The sequence below is a fragment of the Hakea prostrata genome, chromosome 10, assembly GCF_041222555.1.
Source record: "Hakea prostrata isolate BN-2017 chromosome 10, UWA_Hpros_2, whole genome shotgun sequence".
Taxonomy (NCBI): Eukaryota; Viridiplantae; Streptophyta; class Magnoliopsida; order Proteales; family Proteaceae; genus Hakea; species Hakea prostrata.
The window spans coordinates 49,033,038-49,055,986 of record NC_142609.1 but is presented as its reverse complement, the minus strand read 5'-3'; the positions used below and the strand labels follow the sequence as shown (position 1 = coordinate 49,055,986).

General features: G+C 38.1%; 3 protein-coding genes and 1 non-coding gene across 4 annotated transcripts; 3 read left to right on the top strand and 1 right to left on the bottom strand.

Annotated features, from left to right (window-relative positions):
* Positions 1 to 1,417: 1,417 nt before the first annotated feature.
* Positions 1,418 to 9,440, top strand: LOC149003697 (enoyl-[acyl-carrier-protein] reductase [NADH], chloroplastic-like). Its single transcript, XM_089137429.1, has 13 exons — positions 1,418 to 1,666; positions 1,922 to 2,208; positions 5,926 to 6,035; positions 6,141 to 6,196; positions 6,296 to 6,380; positions 6,474 to 6,521; positions 7,146 to 7,220; positions 7,299 to 7,410; positions 7,577 to 7,628; positions 7,729 to 7,780; positions 7,869 to 7,926; positions 8,771 to 8,869; positions 8,956 to 9,440. Exons 2-13 carry the CDS (start codon positions 1,932 to 1,934, stop codon positions 9,105 to 9,107), a joined length of 1,176 nt encoding a protein of 391 aa, XP_088993555.1. The 5' UTR covers positions 1,418 to 1,666; positions 1,922 to 1,931; the 3' UTR covers positions 9,108 to 9,440.
* A 1,688-nt stretch (positions 9,441 to 11,128) lies between these two features.
* Positions 11,129 to 12,590, top strand: LOC149003696 (uncharacterized). Its single transcript, XM_089137524.1, has one exon. It carries the CDS (start codon positions 11,404 to 11,406, stop codon positions 12,430 to 12,432), a length of 1,029 nt encoding a protein of 342 aa, XP_088993650.1. The 5' UTR covers positions 11,129 to 11,403; the 3' UTR covers positions 12,433 to 12,590.
* Positions 12,591 to 15,169: 2,579 nt separating this feature from the next.
* Positions 15,170 to 18,544, top strand: LOC149003695 (DNA-binding bromodomain-containing protein). The gene is made up of 3 exons (XM_089138234.1): positions 15,170 to 15,705; positions 15,852 to 16,584; positions 17,077 to 18,544. The coding sequence occupies exons 1-3, from the start codon at positions 15,386 to 15,388 to the stop codon at positions 18,169 to 18,171; spliced, it is 2,148 nt and encodes a 715-aa protein (XP_088994360.1). The 5' UTR covers positions 15,170 to 15,385; the 3' UTR covers positions 18,172 to 18,544.
* Positions 18,545 to 19,610: 1,066 nt separating this feature from the next.
* On the bottom strand, positions 19,611 to 19,682 carry TRNAW-CCA (transfer RNA tryptophan (anticodon CCA)). The gene has a single exon. It is a non-coding gene; the product is annotated as a tRNA-Trp (tRNA).
* Positions 19,683 to 22,949: the final 3,267 nt, after the last annotated feature.

Below are 22,949 nucleotides of genomic sequence, written 5' to 3'. Positions count from 1 at the left end.
AGGGATGGCAATGGCAACAACGAAAATGAGGAGCTTAGGAAGAACCTTAAATCCTTTGCTTTCTTCTTCTTATTCGCAGCCCTTTTGTTCATCTTTTTCGATTCTCTCCTATTTTAATACATATCATATCATATTAGGGCCAAAATATATTATAACTATTAAGCTTAAGGCCATCAAGCATCCTTAACAGAAGATCTTACAACGCACAATAAATAGATAAATTTGTTAAGGAAGTTCCTACATTTTATTTCTTCAAACTATTTGATTCAATAGCAGAAACCGTAAGAAGGTTCCTGACATCTTATTCATTTGAACTAATTGACTCAATAGCAAAACAAATAAACTTGTTGAGGAAGCTCCCCACATCTTATTCCTTTGAACTAACTGATTCAATAGTAGAGACTGATAAACTTGCCAAGGGAGTTCCTCATGCCTTTTTCCTTCAAACTAGCTGATTCAATAGCAGCTACAACCTTTTTCTTTAATACATTTGCCCCCAGAATTTTCAAGTTGTTAGTATTCAAACGTGGATAAGCTTCCTCAACGGGGAGGTGATCCTGACTCCTAAACTAAATTGCTTGGGCTTTCACACGGTTGTACATGGCTACTCACCTTTTGTTGGGCTAGAAATGTACGTATTAACGCCTTATGGGCTTAATTAATGTTGGTTGTTCGGGTGTTGTTAGAGTTGAGCTCACCTCTAGCTCAGTTGGGCTTCTTCGCCTTGCCCAAATCAAATGGAGATCAAAATTTGTTGTTGTTGTTGTTGTTGTTGGGTAAACTCAAATGGAGATAATCAGAAGTACAAATTATGGAACAAAATATTCACCCATTATAAATTCACTCACAAAAGAAAAAACATTCTCCAAGCTCCTAGTGAGATATAGATTGTAATCCTCTAGGCCTGTTTGGTTACATGAATTCAGGTATCTGAAATTTTATGGAATTTAAAATATATGGATTCATGGTTCAACAAATTAATTGTTTGGTTAGCTTCAAATCTATCGAATATTGTAGAGCTCCGTGAATCCACAAATTTTATCCATTTTATACTTAAGAGTAGAATCCATAGATTTCACCCAATACTCAATAATGGCTTAATTCACGTTTTTGGCAAAAAAGTGATTTCATAAATCTAGCGATATTTTACAACCAAACATGTATAAATCTCCGATTCATGAATCCAGAGATTTCAAATACCTGGATTTAGATAACAAAACATGCTTTATTTAGTTATCCTATAAATACAAGTTCCTTTTTCTAATATATATATATATATATATATTCAGACATTATAGTTTCATGGGCTTAAGACAGATTCTTGAGCCCACAGCCCACAACCCACAGCACATTCACATTTAATGAGCGAGTGATTCAGATTTTAAAAACCCGGAAAGGGAATCGGCCGATCCGATGTTTATTAGTCTCTGGTGTGCGCCTCGTCACTTCCAAAGCTCCAGTTCAGGCAGTTGAACTAAAAGTTTGGCAAATTTTCAATGAGCAAAAGAGCCTCGATCTTATCGAAACTCATGTATATAGAAAGCACCCTAATTGTTTCACAAGCTTTGATCCGAGCAGAGCACAATCACTGATAAAAACGAGGCCTGCTGAAGATTTTCTTCACTTTGACACGGTATTCGATCGCACCCGTTCCATCCCCACAGAGGTAAGAGAAGGAGTTGGGAAATGATTTTGTTCTGATTACTGTGCTTGTGATTTTGTTGATCTGTATTGTGTTTAGTGTTTTTGTTGATTTTCATTTGCATTTAGTCGTTGGATTTTTTTTTTTTGAGGAATATTTCGTTACTAGATAGATATGTTGAATGATCTTTCAGTTTTGGGAACAAGTTCTCTACAAAATTGTGATATTTGGATTTTTGAATGCATATTTACTTTACTGTGTTTTCCTTGTTGAGTTTAGTTCATTGGAAATGGCGGCAACTGCGGCATCTGGCCTGCAAATGGCAGCAGCGAGACCCAGAATTTCTCCCTCTCGTAAAATTTCCAAGGGAAACGCAGCTTTTTCTTGCTTAGACGCCAATGGCACGTTACGGACTAAGCTTACAAGCTCTTCTCATATCTCTTCTGCACAATCTTTCATTCGGAACTTCAATTCAAGTCCTGTAAGATTGAACAAGGTCGTTACGAAGGCAATTTCTGAAGGAAGTGAAACTAAGCCCCTTCCTGGCTTGCCCATTGATCTGCGAGGTATGCTATCTTATATATCCTGTTTCCTGATCAAATTATCTTCTCCATTATGTTAAGTTGTAATTTTCTGCAATGCTGCTCTCTGGGCTTCTCTTTTTTCTCAGTGTTCTTGTGAACTCCTGTTTGTCTGTTCGTTGAACCCTGAAATATATTTACGGTGCGTTTGATGTCTTTGTGTCTGTGTCATCTGAGAGTTTTCTAAAAATTTGAATCTGTAAGTTTTTTGGATAACAGTTCCATCAAGATCTATCTGTAACAGAGTCCAGAGACACTTCAATTTTAAGACAGCTCTTAGGTTTTATAAGTCGTTCGGAATGACAGTTCCAGCTATGGATTTAGAAGTTGTGCTATATTACTATGTTAGTACTTATTAACTGGAACCAACGGTAACAGGTGGGCTGCACTCATAACACAAGGATCTTTAGGCGTGGGGGAGGGGGAGTGTTGGGACTATTACATATACCACCAAGGAGAGGAGAGTTGAAACCGTGACCTCTTCACCAAGAGGCATTGGTCACTGCCAAATAAGCCGACACTTTGCTGGTAAATACAAGGATCTATCATGACCTCCTCACTAAATTTTGGATTAGGCAGTGCCATTTAACCAATATGGAGTTAATTGATTGGATTTTGGAGTTGCATGTTCCCTTCCTCCCTCCCTCCCTGTCCAAGAAGGTAAAAAATTAAGCTAATTCCAAATATCTCATTAACTTTTTTGTGTGGAACTGCAAATGCTAAAAAGTCAGGTAATGGTTTTTATGGTGATTATTGTTCTCGGTAATCCTTTGATTATTGCCAAACTCGAGGAGTTGAGGTTTCTTATTATTTAGATTACGGATCTACTGTTTTTTTGACTCAGTTTTCAAGTGACCTGGCTTCATGGTTTAAGAAAAATGACTAACTCTTGACTAGGTTTTCCATAATTTTAACTTGACCTAGCTGACTCACCCTTGTCAAAACTCAGTTTTCAACCAACTGCTGGCTGTGTGCATGATCTCTTTCATTCTCTCCTTTTATCTGTTCTTTTATCTCTCTTCAGGGAGATACTCCATAGCACCCCTTGTGTATTTCTCTTTTTTCCTCTACATCCATTCCTGTTTATAGCAAGTGGAACCTCTGTTTTTGGTTCAATTAATGAACTGATAGTTTCATGTTTATTAGATCTCTAGTTTTTCTAAGCTTTGGTATTGTAGAACCTGAGATTATTTCCTTGATTGCTAATGCTCGAATAGCATATTCAAACCCATGCCGAGTGTCTGGTTTTCTCACTGCAACTACCTATTACGAGATTGAATTAAAATATTGTTTTCTGACCTAGGATAACATCAAGACCTAGGTTATCATGTTTCTTACTTTCAGACTTGTTTGAGATTGATACTAGAAGTTGCAGTTCATTCATTGGTATCAATAATATTTTTATTTACAAATAAAGCCTGCTTGTTTATAGATTACATTGATGGCATCCTTTCCTGAGTGTTATTCTGTTCATCCTCCAGTATCATTTAATTCCAGTGTTGCACTTCTCAATTTTATTTGTTACTTAATCTTAAAATCTGATTACTTCTTCCAGCGGTCCAAAATTGTTCCATACTATTTGATTTTCTACCACTCAGTGTAGCTCCATAAAAACTCAAAATTATGATTTGAAATCTTAGGCTATTGGACAATAGGACCTGTACTCTTATCTTTCTGCATGGGCAGTTTTGTTTCTTCAGTAATAACTTTTCAGTGTCATTCCTCCTGGAAGTTGTGAGACTTTGCTGCATGGTAGAGCACATAGTTTAAATTTCGGTAAAATTTTGCCGAAAACTGAGATGAAACTCAAGGGGATAAATAAAAGTCTCAGGTTTCAAGTCGAACTGGCCCAACCATTTATCATAGTCTCTGTTTTGATGAGATATGTGAAATTTTGTAGATCCTATCTTGTCTGTCTCACCAGTTTCAACTTCCCTCCCCCATTTCGACCAAACCTACAAATCTCTGCAGTCCTTCAATATTCTTCTCCCATTTTCTAATTGAAGGTCTTTGAAGGTTTACACCATGTCATGGATTGTGTATGTTGCATATTCAGAAGAGAGGCTGAGACTCATGTAGTGGTATGCGGCTTGTGGGATGGATCCACGGAGGAACTCATCATGGAATTAAGGCTCGTAGAATGAAGTGGAGATCTCAGCAATCATTTCTTTTTCTTCTTTAGTTTATGGTTAACATCATTTTGTTTGTCGTGGAATGTTGATTGTATTAGACATTTAAAGTACATTAGGTTTAGAACTTTTTGGATCTGTCGTTAACTGGTTATATGACTCTAAATTAATATGATATCAATTTTATCTTTTGGATGATTTTTCATACAAAGCAGCTCATTTGTTGTGTTTAGAACCCTTTAAATATAATATATGCCAAAAATCAGGTGAACAAACTCTCAAATCAGGGCTGAAACCAGGTGCCAAAATTTCCAGGCAATATTCCCTGGTTTTAGCCCATCTTTGTGAAATTTTGGCCAAACCTCAGGTTTTGGCAGACTGAAACAGGCCTTGAAACTGAGATCTTGATTCTTGGTTTTTTATCATTGAAAACCAACTTTGGCACAATGCAGCATCTGGATTAAAAAAACTTGATATATCTAAACAAGAAAATAACTGAAGTATGAAATCAAAATTGATGTATTTCTGTAATTTTTAAATATTTTTTTATAATTAATCTTTGTGAGACTCTAAGAGCTTCACCCATTTTCAAGTTCTTCTAACTGGTTTGTTGTTGATCTTATTAGTTACTTGTATATCATGAGTTCCAAGATGTCAATGATAGACAACTTGTGCTTGCATGCATGTGCATGGGCCTGATGGTCTACCTTTTGCTGTGGAACAACTAAATGATTTTTACTGTCTGGTCTGAATCAGTCCAATAACCACTTACCTCTATATAATCAATTAGCAACATGGTCAATCGAAAAATTGAAGATCTTACTGGGATAGCTGATGACAACGTGTATGGTTAGGGAATGGCAAAATCATTTCCTTCCAGTCATGTTTTTTGGCAATGAGGTGGTGATACTTGACGATAAGGAGATTCCTCATAGTGATTGTTTTAGGTACCTAGGTTCAATCATAAATAAAAGAGGTGATATAGAAGATGATGTTTCTTAAATAATTAAAATAGGGTGGATGAAGTGGAGAGGTGTGTCCAGGGTCTTGTGTGATAGGCGTATTCCATTAAAGCTTAAAAAAAATAATTTATAAAACCATTGTTCGACCAACTATAATGTACGGTGCAAAGTGTTAGACTGTTAAAAAGAATCATATAGATAAACTCAATGTAGTAGAAATGAGGATGCTAAGATGGATGAGTGGCAAAACTAGGAATGATAAGATAAGAAATGATCATATTAGAGTTGGTTTGGGAGTTGCTCCCATAAGTGATAAGCTTCGAGAAAGTTGTTTAAGGTGACATGACCACCTTCAATGGAGACCTATAAATGCCCCTGTACGGAGAAGTGAGATAATCCAGATTGAAGGGACTAGAAGAGCTAGGGGTAGACCTAAGATAACCTTAAGAGTTGTGAGAAATGATAAGCATAGCTTAGGCCTTGTATCTAGCATGGTCTCAAACAGAACTAATTGGAAGGCAAGAATCCATATAGCTGACCCATTTAGTTGGGACAAAGCTTATTGTTGTTATTGTATGTTTTTTATTGTCTAATTTGTTTGTACTCTATAGGTAAGAGAGCATTTATTGCCGGAGTAGCTGATGACAATGGATATGGTTGGGCAATTGCAAAATCTCTTGCTGCAGCAGGTGCCGAAATCCTTGTTGGTACATGGGTACCTGTATGTTAAACAAACCTCCTTCCATAGTTGTTGTTATGCATTTGCAGAGGTTTTCTAGGTCTGTGAAAATTTTGACCTCCTGGAAGATACCCTATCCTTGTGCAGGCACTAAACATTTTCGAGACCAGTCTAAGACGTGGGAAGTTTGATGAATCACGCAAGTAAGATTCTGTGCTTAACATTACTCATTCAAGATTCACCCTTAAAAGGTTTGATATATATCGTCATTGCCTCCTGTGATAGAGAATTTGACATTTCAGATTACCAGATGGTTCTCTGATGGAGATTACGAAAGTTTACCCATTGGATGCAGTATTTGATAGCCCTGAAGAAGTTCCTGAAGACGTAAATATGCCGAGTGATTTTATAGTTCCAATGCTTAATATTTGAAATGAAAAAATTTGGTTGTTTAAGGTGGTGTCATTTGTTATTCTGCAGGTAAAAGCAAATAAGCGATACGCAGGATCTTCTAAATGGACTGTACAGGTAAGTTGCCTCATTTTCCTTCTAATGCAGAGCAAAAGTTGTGGCAGACATTTGAGAACCATTCATTTGGCTACCTAGCAGAATCTTGTGTTAACTTCTTAATAAAAGTCTTATCTGTTCAACAACTTTATGCTTATTGATGTAAGCTCAACAGTCTGTTCATCTATGTGTATAGACTTAAATAAACAGCTCTAGATGGAAAAGAATATGAATTTATCCTTTGAAAAGCATAGAAAGTTTCTGTTCAAAAGCATGTTATGGTAATATAAGGACCGCATTTCAGAAAGAGGGATTTGTAGCAGTGATGACTTGTGAGAATGGTTTGCCAGACCTTGTCATCCTGCTTTCGATTCTTTAGACTCATCTTAGTGCTCATAGACTACATCTCTCTCAAACCAATCTGCAGAAACTCAGGTGCCTTAGAAACACAAAATAGAACATACTTGCCATGGTGAAATAGTTTAAATCTTGACTAGCCTTTACTGCCTGTTATATCTTTTATTAGCTTTATGTGTCATGATGAGCTTTGTCATCTACACAGTTGAAATCATAGTTCCCCTGTATAAAATAGTTTTAATCTTGAGTATAACATATGATCTCATAGTGGTTACAAACATTTCACAGGAAGTTGTCGAATCAGTGAGACAGGATTTTGGTAGTATTGACATCCTTGTGCACTCGCTTGCGAATGGACCTGAGGTAGTCGTCCTCATTTATGTTGTATTTCTATTTCACAATCAAAGTTTGGTATCTAAGGAGTAAACATCTTATGTGTAGGTGAGTAAACCCCTGTTGGAGACCTCCAGGAAAGGATATCTTGCCGCTGTCTCTGCATCGAGTTACTCTTTTGTTTCTTTGCTCAAGCATTTCCTTCCAATAATGAATCCAGGCACTCTCTCTTTCTCTCTCTCTCTCTCTCTCTCTCTCTCTCTCTCTCTCTCTCTCTGTGTCGCAGACACATAGATACACCCTCTCTTTGGTTCCTTTCTTATCAAGTACTATTTTGCAATAGTAAATTTTTATGCTATAACTCATTATTTTGTGCAACTTTCCAGGTGGTGCCTCAATTTCTCTCACATACATTGCTTCTGAAAGGATCATTCCTGGGTATGTTATGAGGCATTATTTTACTTGTCTTGATGTCTTTTTATGTGGAAGAGTCCTCTTAGTGGTAGATGTTTTATGATCCAAATAATATTGTGTATAGGTATGGTGGAGGCATGAGTTCAGCAAAAGCTGCTCTGGAGAGTGATACTAAAGTAAGTTTCTGCCCTGTCACTAACCAGATGGTTGCTTCGATTTACGGCTATTACCTATGGGTTCCTGATATCTTTTGACTTGATATAGGTGCTTGCTTTTGAGGCTGGAAGAAAACAAAAAATTCGAGTCAATACTATTTCTGCTGGTGCGTAAACCCATATCAGCAATATCATATGTTCTTTTCCTTGTGCTTTGACATTGTACTTGCTCAGGGACTCGGTGTTTCAGGCTGTTCTCTGTCACTAACTACCATCGAACAACTTTTACCTTGACTAACTACCATGGCCTTCTTAGAATCAGTCAATCATACAATAGAATGCACTCTGCTGTATGGTTAAATGCCATAATGGTTCTTACCCAAAAAAAAAAAGAAAAAAAAATACCATGATGGTTATGCATCAGATGATAAATTCTTTCATTTTGAGATTCTTAGGGTTGGTCTCAAAGTTAACGGTTAAGAGATGAATAAACTGGAGGCGACCTCATGCCCTGTATGTAGGATAAGACATTATCTTTTCTGAAGTCTTCTACTGGAATATCTGTATGCTAACATGACAAGCCTTGGAAACCAAAAGCATGAATGTATATATAAAATAAACTTAATCTCGCAGTTGATTTCAACGTAAAATATTGAAGTTGTAGAATGCTAGATGGCTAAAAACCTCTCCCGTTATGATTGTATATTAGAAGCTTTACACTGAATCTTCAAATTCCCATGGATTTCCTTTTAGTTATATAAGCTATAGATATACAACTACCTCAAGGGTGTACGGATATAGGCTTATAGCTCATTCACGGTTGAAGCAATTGTATACTATTGATTTTAATGTACTTGCTTCTGACCACCCCCACCCTTAGGAAAGAGAAAAAAAGGTCATAGCATTTACTCTTGGTGTGTGCTTTGCTCCTAACGGTCCAGCATAGGTTTAATGAACAATTTATTGAATGTGTAATTTGTTTCTTTCGCCTTGTTATGCCACTGTCATTAGGTCCACTTGGAAGTCGTGCTGCAAAGGCTATCGGTTTCATTGACAAGATGATTGAATATTCATATGCCAATGCTCCCATACAGAAGGAACTCTCTGCAGGTGAGAATTTGAACATCCCCTCCGAATTTTATTTATGTTTACTCGATTACATTCTCTAAATGGTTTGTTAAATAAATTTTGGGCAGATGAAGTTGGGAACGCTGCCGCCTTCCTTGTATCACCACTCTCTTCGGCCATCACCGGTGCAGTCGTGTACGTCGACAACGGTTTGAATGCAATGGGAGTAGGGATTGATAGTCCAATATTTGCAGTACTTGACATTCCACAAGAAAAATAAGTTCGTGTGGTTTATCATCCGAGGACAACTCCTTGGTCGGTATCTTCCATTTTGTTATGAGAATCCACAGGCTATTTTTTCAAAAAGGTTGCGCAAAACACTGATTATTGTGTGATGCCCCATTTCTGTTTGAAATTACTGTTTCTAGTGTTCGTTAACTTTATTGGAACAAATATGGGGCTTCATAAACACCAAATATCTCATTGGATTGTTAGATCTGAGGTCAAGTAGTTAAGAACTGGTTATGAGTTGCTCTTCATAATCTTTAGTTTCTTAAATTCAAATCTACACCTTAAAATCTTGCATGGAATTCCTCTTATTTAGGATTTATGAGTGATTGTAAAGATTTTAAGTAATCAAATATCATGTTCTCTAATCTAGAATTGAGGGGATTCTTTTTTTGGGTTGAAACTTGAGGGGAATTGGAGGTTGAGAAGTTGAGATGATAATGTAATTATTGAAGTCAATAACTGCGAATCTCTTAACAAGTCATAATATGGGGTGAAAGACAGATAAGGTGAAAAGAAAGTTCCTAGTTAATGTAGTATCTCTTCTACTTCCAAGTCATTCTTGATCATCCTAAGTCAGATGTTCCTTTCATCTCAATTGGACTCTTTAGGGTTTAGGAGAGTGAAAAATCCTCTTTAAATGTCTTTAATCTATCTTTTCTACTTGACCAAAAAAAGAATCTATCTTCCTCCAGAACAGAGGCGACTTATATTCATTTTTGCACTTAAAAAGACCCTTAGCAGGTGCAGAGTGGGTCAGCATTAGAGTAATGGTGATCAAAAAGCAGATGATCACAACAAGAATAAACATCGAAGCAAGCTGCTACTGCGTACGGATTTTTCTCACGCAAAAAACTCAACCGATTCCTTAATTAAGTGTTGAGATGTAAATTTAGAGAATATAATTTTAAAAGTATAAAATAATATTTTTTTGGTTTACATCCACCCCCTCATATTGTTGTTTTGCGGGGTTGGAAACACTTTTTAGCACGTGTTAAAATCCAACTGACACGTGAATCCGTTTTAAATTTTAAAACTGCACCGATGAGGCGATTAATCAGCGTGAATCCGTTTTGAATTTTAGCGCTTGAAATCCGTCCACGTGTTCAACAATACTATCAGGAATCCTTATCCAGGTCAGACATTTATGATTTAACCCACCCTACTTCTGAAATTACAAAGACAACCTTCTCCCCCGCAAAAAAAAATTTGGTGAAGGATTTTTCTTTAGTTAGGAGAATAGGGAGTCTAGATCCGCTCCACCCAATTCACTGTCAAACTATTCTCTGACACACAAGAATTAGTATAACTCACATTCATAGGATTTACTCACGTATATGACACTGTGAGGCTTACTATTTTATATGAGTATAAAAGGATGATTTGACATACAATTGTACAACGTAAAGTCCAACTGTCAATCTTTGGGTGTAATCTTATTTAAAAAAATTTGAGATTAATGTTTCTCCTAGCCAATTTTTATGCATCTTGACTACGTCCTCAGAAATTGTTATCATATATAATTTAAATATAAGCTTCACATTGGTCTCAAAGGAATTCGAGGTGTGACTTCCTACTTTGGAGATGATTCATTTCTTATAGGTATTGGGTTTTTTAGCAATTTAACCATTCCCTAAGTTTAAGTTTTAAAAGGTACTTAAAATAAATACAACAAGCATCTAACTTAGCTTATACCCGTGTCCAGGTTAGGTCAAACTCTCAGGTTGCTATGGCAATGTAATGGGATAGATACAATCATACAATAGTCATTGATTTGCTCAAGAATTAGTTGCAGACATTTGAGACCTCTCACAACAGTTTGATTATTGTGGTTTTCATCACTACATTTGGGAGTTAAACAGGTGCGGACTTTTTTGCGAGATTTTGTCACTCGGTTAATCATAAATGATGTGGATGGAATGCTCTCGTATGTAATTTTGTTTTCGTTTCATACAAAGCTATATTTTCCAAAAAAATAAATAAATACAAGCATTGATCTACAATGTACACGTGGCATAATTTACGCTCGACCCCAAATAAATTTCCAATAGTATATACAAAAGCTTCCTCGTATAAAAGAAAAAGATCCCGATACCTGCAGCTCAAATATCGAACCCAGCTAAAAATGGCGGAAATTCCAGTGCCTTTTTCCTGTCTTTTCTGGATTTAGCAGACTTTTTCGCCCGTTAAAACTGCTTACGGTTGCAGTACTTAAACTTTGAAGACTCCAGAGTCGTTCTTGCTGTTTCAATGTTGATTTAGGGTTTTCTAACAACCATTAACAAAAGATGAAAGCTTCAATCAAGTTTCGTGAGGAAGAAAAGCCTCTTTTCAGGGCAAAAGTTCCACTCAACATCTTAGGTTTTCCTTTCCAATCTGGAATCTCTGCCGGTGACGCCAAAGAACTCTGCTTGAATCTTGGTACTTCGTTCCAATCAGGTCCTTCGCTTAAAATTGCTTATCGCCCTAATGATTCGTGGAATCCTTTCAGTCTCATCGTTAAAACCGGAATCGGACACTTCGGATCGCCGTTCGCCGCTCATATGACGATGAGCGCTGAGTTCAATCTCGTCGGCCATGGAAACCCTAGCTTCTTCCTTCATTTCAAGCCTCAGATAGGCGATTTCTCCATCAGGAAGTCGAACAGATCGCCTCTCCCGAAGATCAAATCGAAGGCGAAGGAGATTGATTCGGACGCCGAAGGATCGATTGAGAACGGCGTTCATGGAAGTACACAAAACGGCGTCTCTCAGAATGGATTCTCACAGGAAGTGAACGCTGTCGCCATCGGGGGGATTTCTAACCTATTTTCAGACATGGCGGTGCATGCGAGAACGATTTTGCCGATCAGAGACGTGGCCGTTCTGAAATTCCGATGGGGCGTTAGAGGTTCCGGTGCCGGATTCACGGAATCGACGTTGAGGAATTCGCCGTGGAAGATTCCTCTTCTTGTGATGAGTAAAATCTCGGTCGAACAGGTAGTGGATGAGGAGGAGCAGCAGCAGAAGCAGAAAGAGAAGAAGAACGTGATGGGAGATGATGACGTGGCAGGGGCTTGTTTGGCTGTGAAGCGTCAGCTGGAGGCTATGCAGGTGGAGAACTCCTCGCTGAGAAGAGCCATTGAGGAGTTCCGTTCGGATGTTCGCTATGGAAAATCAGTTTTCCTAGGAGGGAATCAGGATTCCGGGAATTACTGGGAAAACAAGAGAAATGGTAGGAAATCTCCTGAACGGCGAAATGACGAAGGAAAATCACCGGAATTTGTGGGTCCCGCCGGGAAAGCTGTAATTGTGGATGACAATAAATCGAAGTCTTGAACAGGGCATGTAAGTATAGGCTGAAGTGTTCGTTTAATCCCTACCGTTGGATCTGCTTCGTAGGTGCTAGCGTAGATTCTTTTTGTTTCGTGACATGAATATGTTGTCATTTTCCTTCGAGTTTTTCTTTGGTAGAAAATTTTCTTTTTAGAGTTCAATATTCCATTGGGTGGGGTTTTTGTTTTTTAATCTGAAATTCACACTAGATCGATCCTCAACTTGGCGGGAATGAGATTTCAATTTTGGAATTTCAAGTTCAGATTTGGTAAACTCTTTCTATTAATTTGACCACTAGATCTAGATTCAGATCTGGCCCAAATCCAGTCATCAGATCAGAATCTCTTCCACTCCTGGACCTGTTATGTGCAGGTTAAAACGCCACTAGATCTGATTGACAGGAGCATCATAGATTATTAATCCTGGCAACAGTTCCTAAGCTAGAAAAAGAGCGAGGAGACAAAATTTGCAATAAACAAAATCTTGATTGATTCCATTGTAGTGAATGATACATACTTTGATGCTTAAGAAATATTTGTGACATCATGAAGTATTTCTTTTTTTTTTTTTTTGGTAATTCAAATTCATTCAACCAAAGAAGCACAAACATCCGAGTTACAAAGCTTGGATAACCAAGAAGTGGACCTTGGCCAGTGAACTCTGCTCGGCACAGAGACAGCCATCCTAGCCAGGGAGTTAGCACAGCTGTTAGTCTCCCTTGGAGAAAAAACAAACACACAATCTAAGAATTTAGAGGCCAAGAAATTGATTCATAATCCTAGCCGAAGTGATATGAAAGCATTGAAAGGGGAAATCTTGAAAAGCATAGAAGGAATAAAGCTAAATTGTCTTGTTTTAATTTTTTATTAGGTTAAACGTCTAATTTTAGATTGATTTCATTTTTTGAGAATATAATGAAGAAAAGTTTGCAATAATTGTTTTGAAAAATAATCTTCTATTGTACACATCTTTCTACTATGCATAGTAGGGTACCTGAACTTTCAATTTCAGCCTTCTATGTAGTATATGAGTGCACTGTTCAGAGAATTTTTTTCATCTTTCAACTTGGATCTTTTTAGATTTTTTTATTTTATCAATGGTTTCTCTTATTAGTATTACATTATATTAGTGGTTTCTCGTATTAGACTTATACGGCTTTACGCTATCAGATCAATTATCGATTATTGTTATAAAAAAAAAACTACATTTCCACCCAACAGCTAGATTTTAGAATAGTTGTCACTCTACTGGCTGTCCTCCAAAGTAGATGCTGAGTTCTCAACTAACTCTGGAAAATGAATATAAGAAAACTGATCTTTCATTCAATATAAAAAGAGCTGTTTGGTTGAATAGATTAGGCAAAATAATTACCATACTCCTTATTACAAGGGAAAGAATTTTTTTCTGAAATCGAAAGCCCCTTCCTAACTAAGAGGTCCGCAACAATGTTTGAACCCCTTGAAATATAAGAGTGATTACCATTTTCAAATCCATCAGCAAGAAAACAAATGTCTTGAGCACGTAATAGTTATTTCATGCAACTTTGCATCTACCAGTAAGATGGATTTTATGGATAAAAGTCTACCACATTTATATATCTCTCTCTTTTATATCTGAGGTTCATCCGAACCAGCTTGTGTGCACCTCAATTACATCCTGGGGGGAGCTTTATCGTCCACAAGGGTCAAACCCATGAGCTCTCCAAAAAAAAAAGTAACTTTCAAATTTCTCCTAGCTTTTTATTGATCCAACATGTTCAATATTTATATAGAAGAATCCTAAAAGCCAAGAATACATTGATTCGATATCAATTAGCTAACTTGGTCATAAGTGGCAATTAGTTCCATTTTTTGGTTACCAAAAAAATTAGTTCAATTTTGTTGGTTTACCAGTTTAAGGCATCACCTATTTTCTGCGTATTCAAGTAATCAAACCTCGATCAAGCGTCAGCCATTTTATATTTGATTGATTAGGTGACTACTAGTTCATAATCAAGACTTAAATAGACTGGTCGACTTGTGATTAATCAGATTTTAAATTATGCTTAAGCAGGCCAATTGACTTACTGGGCGATGTGAGCTACAATACTTTAAATGGGCTAAAACAGGAAATAAGCATACCCAAAAAAAGATGAAATAATCCATCTATTTAAGTTAAAACAAGTTTTTTGATGATAAAAAATGATTGAATTAAAATTATAAGTGGTAAGTGGATCCTATATATCCAGCTGTCAAACTAAATTTAAACAAGTTAATCAACCGATAAATGATCAATTATCAATCAATGAGTACGGAACCTTCATGAAGGCCATAGGCCCACATCTAAACGGTTTATATCCACTCTCCACCATCCGTGTATAAGCTCTTGCCGCCTAGATATTCCAAATCAGAAGATCATATTGGTTGGACAGGCGATAGGGCTCTTGTGCTCAAATCATTATCGGTAGTCTAAATCCTCTACCCCATCAGGGTAGAGGTTCAACTTCAAGGTTGCGCATTAAATGTGCAGCACTGTGGTGCCGACAATCGAGATCGAAATCTCGACATTGTTGGCTGCAGGTGTTGCGTCGAGATTTCGATCTCTTAGATACTATGAGAGGTAAGACCTAATGGGTCCCACTTAGACTTTCCTCTATTGGAGGGTGGAAAAACATGAAAAGTAAGGCCAACCTCTAATACTAACAAAATAAATCTGAGGTATGTAATTTCAATTTGACTGTCTAAGAAATGAGAATTGAGATCAATGAGATGAGATCATGCCCTTATTTTGAGAGACTTTCAAAAAGTGTGGAAAAACGACGAGAAATCCGAAGGCAAAATAAAAGGGCGGAAGTAAACCAAAATGAAAGAGGAAAAACCCTAGTTTTCAAAAAGATAATTATCGAAGAATTGCAGAAAGATTAAGGTTGGTGGATCCTTTGATGCCTTTGATGGAGAGATAGAAGATATGATAAACCATGGCGAAACCAAACGACACTGTGAAGGATTCATGGGGAACTTGGGAGGAGCTCCTATTAGCTTGTGCCGTTAACCGTCATGGAACCAATAACTGGGACTCTGTTGCTATGGAAATACAGAACCGAAGCTCTTCTCTTCGTCTCTTAACTCCTCAGAACTGTAAACACAAGTATCTCGACCTTAAACGCCGATTCATTGCCGACGATGAAGCTCTCGTCGGTGATGACAAATCTGACGAGATTCCCTGGCTCGAAGAGTTGAGAAAACTTCGAGTGGCTGAGCTCCGACGCGAAGTTCAACGATATGATGTTTCGATCGTGTAAATCTCTCTCTGAAAGAAAGATATGCCTTCATGGATACTCTGATCTTTGTTTCCGTTATTTCTATGAAAGATCTGAATTAGGATCTCTCTGTTGTTTCTTTGTTACTTCAAGATCTAAGAGGTTTTGTTCTGTTTTTCTCCAGTTCGTTGCAATTGAAAGTTAAGAAATTGAAGGAAGAGCGTGAAGGGAGCGGAAGAGAGACGGAAAACGACGAACAGAAACCAGATCTAGAATCTGATTCGACCAAAGAAAGAGTCAGAGAGGAGGAGAAGGATGCAAAACCTGATAAATCCTCGCCGGAGAATGTTGCCGGACTATCAGCTGCCGGCGGAGATTCCGACCGCGAGAATCAGTCTTTCAACGAGTCTAATTCAACCGATCCGAAGGTTCAGAATCAAGATAACGGAGTTGAAGATGCGGAGAAGAAAACAGTACTGGTGGAACCCGTCGCGGAACGTCCTGATCCGGTTTCCGGTGATTCTAAACCTGTCGACGAGGGGTCTTATCACGGTAGTTCAGAAACGATAGCGAAAGAGGCTCCGCCGCCGCCGCCGGACGGGAAGTCGCAGGGAGCTAATACGGCAAGGAAAGCCGGTGAGACACCTGAGTTATGGGAATCGGTTGCCGAGTCAAAAGGTGGCGGAGAGGAAGAACAGAAGGAAAACAGTGACGTGCAGAGCTCAGCGAGTTTGTCAAAGAAAGACTGCCGGAAAAAGGCCATTTCTGGAAGTAGCAGCGGCGAAGAACCTGAGGCTGATGAAGTTTCTCCCGCCATGAATAAGATTTCTGTTAAATCACAGCCGTTGATGAGTTTCCTCGAGATTGTCCGGTCCCACAAATACGGCTCCCTTTTCGAGCGCCGTCTCGAGAGTCAGGTAATTTCTAACTCTTAACATTAACATTTCCCTGTTGCCTCTTTTAACCTTCCTTATCCTATCTATTTTCCCAATTGACCATTTATAAGGGCAGGAGATATCATCATGTTTAAGCGACGATGCTGATGATGTTAACCGGTTGAATTGGGGGCTTACCTGTTTTAGGATTCATTGGACGGTTAGGATGAAATTTTTATAGGAAACAAATTCGGATTGGATTTGATAACCCTCCGAAAAATATATTTTTTGTATTTTTTGCTTTCAGAAACAAAAATGTTGGTCGAAACTATTCGTGAAACTGCGGTGATTTTTGAAACATAAATTTTTTTTCTTCAAGAAATGATTTTGTCCGAACAACTACCATTTGGTGCAGGGCCTGCAGGCTATTGTTTTTTTTGCAGGAACACTGTTGGATTATGTCGTCTTTAGTGCTGAGAGGCCCCGAATTTTGGGGTCTTCAAAGTCGCTGAAGATTTTGTTTTTAATTTGCAGGAAACTGCCCAGTACAGGAACTTAATCAGGCAACATGCGGATCTCGAGATGGTTCGATCGAGGTTAGGAATAGGTCACTATTCCGGCTGCAGCCGCAAATTCTTTCGTGATTTGCTGCTTCTCTTCAACAACGCCATTGTCTTCTTCCCCAAGACTTCACACGAACATGTCGCTGCTGTTACACTTAGGCAGCTGGTTTCAGAGGAGCTGACTATCAGGTCAAGTAAGCTCCGTCGGCTTGAAGAAGCAGCAGTAACACCACCAGTAGCCACAGCAGCAGCTCCAGAACCATGTGTTCCACCTCCAGCGAAGCTAGAATCTTCAGATACACAGATTGCGAAACCCAATTCTTCTGGGCCAGTCATCACCTGCAGAAAGCGTAGTTCAATCTCCGCAAAGCCATCGACTTCAGCAACTGAGAAGAAAGCAGAGCCAGTTCAGGATCGGAAACAACCCAGTTCATTCCCTAGTGTTGTGGAAGAACAGAACCTTGCGAATAAGAGCAAACGAGAGAGGTCAGGTTTGGGTACTAGAAGCTCTAGAACTGGTGGCAAGAACCGCATTAATATTATCAGTTCCAACAAGAACCCTACCGGGGATTCAGACCAGAACCATGGTCTAAACGTCGGCTCGGCCGGTAAAGGGTCGGCCCATGGCGAAGAACCCAAGACCGAGAGGAAAAGCAACACCAGTAATTCAACGGTAGCCAAGAAACGAAGCGCTGCTAATTTCTTGAATAGGATGAAGCGGAATTCGTCGTCTAATGGAACGCTACTAGAGACGTTGAAGAACTCGGTGAGTTATCCTAACAATGGCAAAAGCGGTGGAGAATCGGTGGCGGAGCAAAAGAGAGGTGGCGGTAAGAGCGACGGGCGGAAGGATCATGGTGGTCGGCAACAAGCTTCCGTAGGGAAACAAGCGGCGGAGCAGAGCAGTCCGGCCAAAAGAAGCGTCGGAAGACCACCGAAGAAAGTGGCGGCGCCACTGCCGCCTCCTCCTTTGCCAAAGGCAGCCCCATCGAAACGGTCGAGGGAAGCGGCAGATACAGAGGTGGCGGTGGCTTCGAGGCAGTCGAGAAAACGAACAAAGAGGTGATAATATTACTGGAAGTTTATTGTGTAAATTATTGTAGCGTTTGATGGTTAGATGGGGATTCCACGTGAACCTCCTTCATGGGTGGCGGAAAATTTATCATTTTCTTAGGGTTTTTCCTCCACTCAAAAAAAATTTTCCTATTTTTTTGTTGTTGTACACTAAATATATAAAATCCGATTCTCTATCACGAATTTTTTGTTGTTGTGTTGAACCCGAGAAAAAAAAAACCAGATTTTTACTTTACATGGGGGTTGGTTTTCACACGACACGACAATTTGTTTGTTATTTTAGAATAAATTAAACAAAGAGTAGGCGTTTGTTGCAATGGTTTTTTATTTTTATTTATTCAATATTGTAATGAGAGAAGGGATTATTGTTACAAAAACTCTCTCTCGGGACCTCTCCCACCCCTGCTCTTGCTTCTAAACCTCTTTATTTGGAATCTTAGATCTCCTACTATGTGATTTTTCTTAAAAAACTTGATTGTTTTCTCATCATATATTTGATATTTCAAGTTATAATCTTGATTTAAAGAGTGTTTGTTACTTTTGATAAGTGAATAAATCAGTGATTTCAAATTCTTCACAATCTTGGTATTTTTTGAATTTGAAAAAAGAGTGTTTGATGTCAAAAGGAACATTCATGTTGGTGGAAAGAAGTGTCATAATGATACTTAAAAATGATTACTCTTGACATTTGTGTTTGAGTTAGGCTGATCAACACCTTTGTTGGTTTTATCTAATTTTAATGCTTAATAATCGAGGTTTATTTATTTATTTATTGATTGATTTTGTATCAAATGGTACATATAGCCTTACTTGTTGCCAAATCTAATCAATTTGATTAGTATTGATCAAGACTGATTTCAGTTATTTAAAGTTTCTGATTTAGATAACAAACATCAGTACTTCGTGATTAAGAGGTGATGAGTTCACATCTTCATGGGCCTCCCTCAGCCCTCCCTCTTTAAAATTTATCAAATATATATTTTTTTAATTTTGCTCAATCCTCAATTTGATTACATACTTTGCAAAGGATATGAATGAGAAGGAGGGAAGCCAGAACAAGGTTACGCTCTTTATTTGATTTAATTTTTTTGGGGTAGATTTATTTGACTTCATCAAGGCTAGTATGAACAGATATTTAATATATATTTTTTCTGAGATATAATTCAATGCGTAGATTATTTTCCAATTATTCCGACTAGTGAATCCCTTGATAAATAAATTATAATAGATTACCTTAACGCCACACTAGTTTGCTAAGTTAGGTAAATTAAAACTAACACATGAGAAAACAAAAAAATAAAGCAGCTATAATTGATTTTAGGAATGCATCTGTAACTGGCTTTCTCTGGGGGTATTTCTATAATTAATTGTAAGTCTAGGGAGATATTTGTAATAACACACTAGTTTGGGAATAAAAAAATTGTTGATTTTTGAACCCGACGTGAATCGAACACGCAACCTTCTGATCTGGAGTCAGACGCGCTACCATTGCGCCACGGATCCGATGTATTAATTGTTTAACAAAATAAATATATGAATTATACAAATAGAAGTTGCTTTGCATAAAACATCTGCAAGTTTTGTGTTTTTCCAGCCAATGCTGGAACTTAGCTAGAGATCCTAGAGCAAGAACAAGCAAGCTCAGCTCAGGTAGCTCTGTCAACCATTTTGAAGAAGGGGGCTGCTTGAATTTAAACAAAGAAATTGATTCTTATCGGAGGTGGGGGTGTTGATCGGTTGGTTTTAGCTCTGGCAGCAAAAAAACAGGGGATTTGAGGTGAAAGTGTCTGAGAAGTAAGTTAAGTGAGAGGGGAAGGTCCGCGTCGCGGCCCAATTCAACTTCTGAGCAATTCAGCCATTGATAAGGATGTTGCTGAACAAATCATCAATGCAGACTGTGTACTGGTAATAAGATCAACCAGTAGCAGCTACTGGAGAGACATCACTGAAATAAAAGCTAATGAATAAATCTGTATCAGGTATTCTTGCTGCATTCCTTTCCATTTCCATACACAACATTACTGGCCATGCTAATTGGTGAAAAATCATTCCAGGAAATTGTGTTACAGTAATAACTATTTTTCTGTCTTTGATGTTTTGCTTGAAAGATTACGGGTGTTTTTGGCCTTGAACCAGTTTCTTGTTGCTTTGGACTTTGGAGATGGCAGATTGTAGAGACTTTAGTATTCATATGTAAAAGGTACAATTACAGTATGTATTTATAAGATACAGTATATAGGATATGATACTCTGTATCAGGAGTATATAACTAATCATGTATCCTCAACACAGATACAGTGGTTTTGGCTTCCATAAAGAACCTTTAAGGAATACTGATCTTTTGGGAGGCAAGAAATTGAGGCCTTGAATTGTTAAGAAGGAGAGAGTGGTCGAATTTGTTTGGGAGCTGGGGTACTGAAGTTACCAAGTTAATTTCAGAAACACCAGAGCATATGATTCTACAGAGAGACATCTACGATAGAGCTGATCTTCTTCTTGAGCAGAGGACTTGTGACTCTATTAGGAGATGCTGTATGCAACGAAATCTTCGCATAGGGGGCTGTATGGCAATTGAGGTAATAATTTATATGATATTAGCTTATCCCCTTACATTCTTGGAATAGATCCTGAGAAGAATCAGATTTTAGAATGAGTCGTTAGACCCAGAATCTATTTAATGAGAAATCTGAAGATCCCAAACCCTGTTTTGCTTTCATCTTATTAATTTTAGAGAACATGGTTACCATCTCATAGTTGAACTGGAGAAGCTTTTGCAGGAAAGTCTAGTAAGGGTTTAAGCAGAAGGTTTGCTAAAAGCATTAATCTTGAGTATCTGGGTTGGAACACTCCGACAGTATTTATAAACAACACTAGTTGTTCAGTTAATGGACTCTCCCATAATGGTCCAGGACACTGTTAGACATAACTTTTTTTTTTTTTGATAAACAGTATTTCATTCAGATAACTAAAGAAAGTACAGACACACAAGGTTCGAACCGAACCAAGGAGCGGAAAGTGACTAAATTGTCGTACATGCAAATAGACAGGGTCATCCAGGCTAAGGGTTGGGTCAACCCCAAAGAACCCTTAGAACAAAGACTGTAACAACTACAGTAGCAAAGAAATACAACGCACCTCAAGGGCGGACATACAACACCCTCATAGGGGGACATACAACTCGCCTCAAGGGCGGACACAAAACTCTAGCGGTTGTGGCGATGGTAGCATCAAAAATGCGGAAAAGGTTCAGACCTGCCATCCGACTCTGCCTTAGAGGCGTACCTGTCAAGCTTGCCGCAGAAGAACGTGTACGCAAATTTGGAGTTGTTATGCGGTGTGCACCAAAGAAACGCTACAACCAGAGAAGTGATGTGTTATTTGAAAACGAAAAAAAAAAAAGTATTGCAACCAGATATATAGTAAGAACAAACAGGTCTAAGGGAAAACCCTAGATCTGGTTATTAAGCAGAGAGGGAACGGAGACGAGAAAGTGGATCAGAGGAGAGGAGAGAGAAGAATCGAGGAGTAGAGAGGAAGTGGAGAAGATCAAAGTGAGAAACCGCACAAGCGGGAGGCAGACAGAGGAAGCCGGAGCAAGGAAAGAAGGAGCAGGGAGGTGGGAACGGAAGCAAGGAAAGAAGGAGCAGGGGAGGCGAGAGCAAGGAAAGAAGGACCAGGGGAGGCAGAGAAGGAGCAGGGAGGGAAGAAGGCTGGAGGAGGGGAAGCGGCGAAGGGGCAGGGGAGCCGGAGAGAATGCAGAGGCAAATCTCTCCGCCTCAAACGACGACTGAGGTAGGTTCGTTTAGCAGGAGAAAAAAGAGAGAAAAACTAAAACGGATGAGCCAATGTCAGCCTTCATTAGAACAGAGTTGAATATAACTCAAATACCTTAAGAGTAATATCTAAATTAAAGACAACTTTCACTCTTTGTAGGTATGATGGAAAAAGAGTGATTTGTAATGTTGTCTTACATACTATTTCTTGAGGGCTTCTACATTCTCAACTTTGCTTTTGGGTTTAGGGCCAATGGTGGAGGATCCTATTAAAGGCATTAATAGTGATGAAATATTTGAATTCATCAAGGGCTGAATGATAAAAACACATACTTATTCTTTAAAATGGATAATTTTCATTTGAACCCATGAGATTTCATTCAAGTAATTTTTTAGTAAAAAAGGAAAAGAAAAGAAAATTTTCTTACATTTTGTCTCCACTGTAGTATAGAAAACTCAATTAACCACATATTACTATTTTTATGACCAAAATGCCATTATTCCCTTTTGATCTCTTCTTTTCTAACTTACCCAAATGTTGAAATGAAGTGAAATACAAATAATTTGGTGAAGTAAGCATCTAGCTAATTATATTACCTTCTTATGTACAATATATATATATATATTAATTGAAGAAAAGAAATTGAAAATGTATAAAGGTATTTTGATCTATGTCATAAATTGATTTTTTAGATATTACATGAGAGAAAATACAAATTGTCTTAAAAAAAAAAACTAAAAATTAAGGTTTAAAATATCGGTATCTAGTATAGTATGAATTAAATGATTTTAAGAGACATATTAATATACTTTAAACCTCAACACCAAATGAAAATTACCTTGAAAAAAAATATCAGAGTCATGCATAGATTCCAACCGACCATCTAGCATAGATGACCCACAACTTTGATGCACAAATGCTTTCACAATTCACCATTAATGGTGCAGGGGAACGGATGAGGAGGAGGAACAGTCATACTAGTCACTATCGCCTAAT

Coding starts and splice junctions, on each gene's coding strand:
- LOC149003697 (XM_089137429.1), top strand. CDS start 1,932: ATGGCGGCAACTGCGGCATCTGGCCTGCAAATGGCAGCAGCGAGACCC. Junction 2,209..5,925: donor CTTGCCCATTGATCTGCGAG/GTATGCTATCTT, acceptor TGTACTCTATAG/GTAAGAGAGCATTTATTGCC. Junction 7,411..7,576: donor CCTTCCAATAATGAATCCAG/GCACTCTCTCTT, acceptor GCAACTTTCCAG/GTGGTGCCTCAATTTCTCTC.
- LOC149003695 (XM_089138234.1), top strand. CDS start 15,386: ATGGCGAAACCAAACGACACTGTGAAGGATTCATGGGGAACTTGGGAG. Junction 15,706..15,851: donor CGATATGATGTTTCGATCGT/GTAAATCTCTCT, acceptor GTTTTTCTCCAG/TTCGTTGCAATTGAAAGTTA. Junction 16,585..17,076: donor AGCGCCGTCTCGAGAGTCAG/GTAATTTCTAAC, acceptor TTTAATTTGCAG/GAAACTGCCCAGTACAGGAA.
- LOC149003696 (XM_089137524.1), top strand. CDS start 11,404: ATGAAAGCTTCAATCAAGTTTCGTGAGGAAGAAAAGCCTCTTTTCAGG.